The 5,040-nt window shown below is 43.5% G+C and overlaps 1 protein-coding gene across 1 annotated transcript; it reads right to left on the bottom strand.

Moving 5' to 3' along the window:
- Positions 1-2,854: 2,854 nt before the first annotated feature.
- Positions 2,855-3,877, bottom strand: LOC136036578 (uncharacterized). Its single transcript, XM_065718881.1, has one exon. It carries the CDS (start codon positions 3,875-3,877, stop codon positions 2,855-2,857), a length of 1,023 nt encoding a protein of 340 aa, XP_065574953.1.
- Between the last annotated feature and the right edge of the window lie 1,163 nt (positions 3,878-5,040).

Here is a 5,040-nt window from a genome sequence, read left to right as displayed (position 1 = left end):
AAACTCAACAAACGGAAGAAATGTGAAAGAGCTTACCATATTAAAAGTTATTTCTGACAGGTCTTAGTGAAAAAGCCTCATTTCTTGACTGAATATTTGATTTAATTCCCCCCCCCCCAACCACTAAAAATTAATTTAACACCTTCTACCTTGACATAAAGCTGTAGAACATGTTAGTCGTAGCAATTCACGTCACCGTGTTACAATATGGAGGACATAAGGCACCCTCTTCCACTCCTTAACGTGATGGCCTCCAGAGCAATACACGCCACCATGGCAATATGTGGCTGCCCCCTCAAAACTCTATGGTGAGCATTATCGTTCCTAAGACATTTTACAGATGTTTTCTTCATAAAATTTTGCTTAAAGTCCATTGATTCGTGTTTTTGCAAGCCAACCCTCAGTGTGATGCCTTCCAAGGCAATTGACACTACCATGGGGATTCGCAGCTGGCTCGTGGAACACATTTGATACATACTATCATTCATAAGATATTTGTAACCATTTTCCTGTTACAAATCATGCCTACCTTGGTTTGTGTTTTCGTACGATAACCCTCCGTGACATACCATGATATTTCACGCAACCTTGCCACTCTATGACTGGCCCTCTGGCACTCTCTAGCACCCCTCATCGTTCATAAGATATTTTCCTGATATTTTTTATAATAGATTGGTATCCAATTCTGCTTCCCCCGCTTCTGACCTCGGGTTACAAGGGTTCCACAACCGATTCTGCTGGTTTCCACTCCGGTTCAAGCGACTCCAGTCCAACCAGCCCCGACTTAAATTCCGGTGCTAGCTCCACCACTTCCATTTCACCCTTATTCCACAGTTCCGATTCCACCAATTTTCGAACATTACCTAAATCTTTCAAGTTATTATCAAAATTTAGAAGGGTTCAAGAAAAATCATATCTTTTACTATCAAAATATTATTAGGCGTTACCAAGATCTTGTGTGGTATTATCAAAATCTAGTCTGTTATTGTCAAAATCTAAAAAGGTGACATCAAAATCATGTCTGCTATTACCCAAATTTAACACAGTAATATCTTGTATTGTTAATAACTTGCAAGATTTTGACAATACTATGTAAAATTAATGTCATCGAGGATTCTTGTTATACCTAAATCTTTCAAGTTGTTATCAAAAATTTTGAGCATCATGCAAGACTTATAATATTTGATAGTACCAGACACAATTTTGCCAAAATCATTCAAGATTTTGATAATAACTTGCATAATTTAGGGAATACTGGAACTTGAATTACTTTGACTTAAGTCTCCTGCTGGGCACTGCTCGGCGTAGAGAGTGACGTCTGCCTCCTCCACACACTTCGATCCATGGCGAGTATTTGCTCTTCGCCCTGTCTGATATTTGCCATCGTCAAGAACTCGGACAGGCTGTCGGACCAACGTTTCTTCGGTCGGCCACGAGGTCGCTTCCAACCAACTTTGATAGGGTCGGAGTCATAGATCATCTTTGCGGGTAGATGTGGTGGCATTCGAAGAAGATGCCCGAACCATCGTAAGGCTCGCTCGGCTGCTTGAGTCAAAAACCAAGACTGCTTTGTGAGCTGTAGAAACTTTTCATTGCTGACGAAGTCGGACCATCGTAGGCCCTTAGTCCTCCTCAGGCTCTTTGCATGAAATACGTCTATTTTCTTGAGGGTTGCAGCTGATGCTTGCCATGTCTCAGCCCTGTAAAGCATCACAGAGCCGACTAGAGCGTTGAAGATCCGCAGTTTCGTTGTGCGACTGATGTTTGGTTTTCGCCAGAGGTGAAGATTCAGTCTACCCATGACAGAAGACGCTTTAGATAATCTTGCCTGCAGCTCAGGGAGAAGTGAGCCTTTTGAATAAATTACGGAGCCCAGGTAAGTGAAGTCTTCAACAACCTCGATGCTAGTGGTGCTGTCCAGGCTAACTGGAGAGTTAACAGTAGGAGAAGACGGGTCTATGGCCATAATTTTAGTTTTGTTCCAGTTTATATGCAGTCCTACTTTGGCAGCCTCTTCTCGCAGAATTCGGAGCGCTTCCAGCAGCTGCTCCATGGAGTCCGCCAGAATGGCCAACTCATCGGCAAAATCGACATCTGTGACGGTATACACTCCGAATTTGAGCCCAAAGCTGTGACGTGAAGTGGTTTTTGTCATAACGTAATCTATGATGACATTGAAGGGCTCTGGGGCCATTGCACATCCTTGGCGCACCCCTGTCGTGATTTGAAAGAACGGGCTGCACCGACCATTTACTTGTACACAGCTCTCCGTCCCATGGTGCAGAGCCTTGAGAAGTCTGCAAAATTTCTCGGATAGGCCAGTCAACTCTAGAATCCGCCAAAGAGCTTCTCGATCGACTGAGTCAAATGCAGCACGGAAGTCAACGAAGGCAATAAATAATTTCTGTCGGAACTCTGTGGTCTTCTCTATTATTTGTCGAATCGTGAAAATCTGCTCGATGGTTGAACGATCCGACATAAAACCAGCTTGCTCCGGTCGCCGGATTTTTCGAATGATACTCCGACATCGATCCAGCAGGGCCATTGAAAACAGTTTGCCAGGGACTGACAGTAGGGTTATTCCCCAGTAGTTGGAGCAGTCGCTTCTTGAGCCTTTTCTCTTCCATAATGGGATGATGACACCCTTCCGCCAATCCTCAGGAATTATATCTGTTTGCCAGATTGTAACGAACAGGGTGTGTAGAAAAAGGAGCATTGTAGGACCTCCATATCTTAGCAGCTCTGAGTTTAGGCCACAGATACCAGCAGCTTTATTATTCTTGAGTATTTTTACTGCATGTCCCATTTCTGAGGGGCTAAAAGGCTCATCTGGAGGAACATCTGTTCCAGGTCTTTAACTGCAAGTTTGGCTGGGACTATCATTAGGAGGAACAGACGGACCAGTATTATTGAGGAGCGAACGGAAGTGGTCCTTCCACCGCTCAAGACAAGAACCTTCGTCAGAAAGAAGTGCACCATCCCTGGACAGGACGGGACCCAAGGTGGGATTTTTATTTTCAGTGAGGTTTCGGAGATGCTTGAATAGGCAGCCCATATCTTTCTTTTTTGCAGCTAGCTCAATTTCATCGGTTTTCCTTGCAACAAACTGGGTTCTATCCCAGTGAATGAGTCTGTTCCCTACTCCATTGAGCCTCCGATATGTGGTCATGTCCCCAAGAAGTCTTGCCTTCCGTCTTTGCTCTATGACTTGCAGTGTTTCATTAGTTAGCCACGATTTCTTTGGATAACTCCTCTTGCCAAGCACTAGTTGTGCTGCTTCGCTGGTCTGCAATTTAAAATGCTTCCAGAGATCTTCGCTGCTATTAAGTGAGCCAAGGACCTCGAAGCGATTCAATACCTCGATACTGTACTTCTGGCGAATATCTGGTTCCTTTAGTTTCCTAATATCTGCAGCGACGGGTTTTATTTCCGATCGTTGTGCATGGAGGCGAAGCCGAAGATCGGCGCACACAAGCCTATGGTCTACGTTTCCAAGCTCTGCTGATCTGTAAGTTCTACAATTCTTCACCAATGATCTCCAACGTTTGGAAATAATGACGTAGTCAATCATCTTCTTTGTACGACCGTCATTACTATAACACGTGTACTGATGAATAGTTTTGCGTTGGAAGTAGGTGTTTGCAATGTAAAGGTCGTGAGATCGGCACAGTTCAAGTAAGGGGAGCCTATTGTCGTTAAGTGGGTCGGGGGATATAGGACCAACTGTGCTGCTCCATACACCCACATCATCGTGCACTGTCGCATTAAAGTCGCCAAGGAGAACAGTTATATCATGGGTGTATTGTTGCAAGGCATCTGGACAAAGCAGAGTAAAAATCCTCCTTAGTCGCATCATCAGAATCGTTGGTCGGGGCATAGCATACGATGACAGTCATCTTGCCATGCTTGTGTCCAAAGCGGGCCTTCATTAATCTGTCAGATACAGCCTCGTGTAAAAGTAAGGCCATTCTTGTAAGGCTATTTAGTGCAAGGCCAACACCATTCCTTTTCGAGCTTCTTCCAGACCAGAGTAATGAGTCACTGTTACCTATTCGCTCTTCTCCACTTCCGGTAAGACGTGTTTCTGTAAGACCTGCAATAGGCACTTTGTTCTTGCGAAGTTCTTCAGAGAGTAGGTTCTTTGACACAGGTGCATTCAAAGTCAAGACATTCCAGGTGGCTATTCGTAGCCCCCTTCAGTCCATAAGGTTTAGTCTGTCAGTCTTTCTGACGTTGTCAGCATTTCCATTGACGTGCGATGGTCGAGATCTTAAAAGGGAATCCGGGTCCGAGGCTATATTGTCACTTTTCGTAGCATTTAATTTTGGGGTGGAGGGTCGCTAGCCCAACCGACCCTAGGCCTGGAATCTGATTAGAGCTAGGTTAAACCTAGGTACTTAGATTCCCGGGCTGGGCTCCACCCGCCAAATGAGGTTGCGGCTGTCGTGATCAGAGTGTTTAGTTAGGGGAGAAACCCCATATCCAGAGGCACGTGGTGAGCAGACAGAGTCTGCCTCATTCCGGACAAACTCCATTCATAACATTTGACAAGATGTTGATAATCTTGATAATGGCACACATAATTTTGATACCCTGTGTTAAGTTTCAATTGTAGGTAACATGATTTTCCTAGCATCATATTAAATTGTGGCAATATCAGTCATCTTCCGATTGTTGCTGAAGATATTTCGTTAATAACTTGCGAGATAATTACAATACCATGTAAGAATTTGCTAACACCTTCCATGATTACGATAGTACCGTGTATGGTTTTGGAATTGCCAGAGATAATTCTCATTATATCTGTCAAGATTTTGATAATGTAGGGCGAGATGCTTCATAATATCAGACAAAATTTTTATTATATCGTGCAAGAGGTTGGTAATTCTAGGCAAAATTTTCATAGTTTTGGTTGTAGAAGACATCGTTTCATAATCTTATGTTAAATTTTGGTATTAGAAGACATGATTTTGACTTTACTATTTTAGTTTTTGACAATCACAGACTAGATTTGGATAGAACCACACAAAATTTGGGAAA

Source organism: Artemia franciscana, chromosome 15 (assembly GCF_032884065.1).
Source record: "Artemia franciscana chromosome 15, ASM3288406v1, whole genome shotgun sequence".
Taxonomy (NCBI): Eukaryota; Metazoa; Arthropoda; class Branchiopoda; order Anostraca; family Artemiidae; genus Artemia; species Artemia franciscana.
Note: the sequence above shows the minus strand (reverse complement) of the source record. Positions and strands in the feature narration are given on the sequence as shown.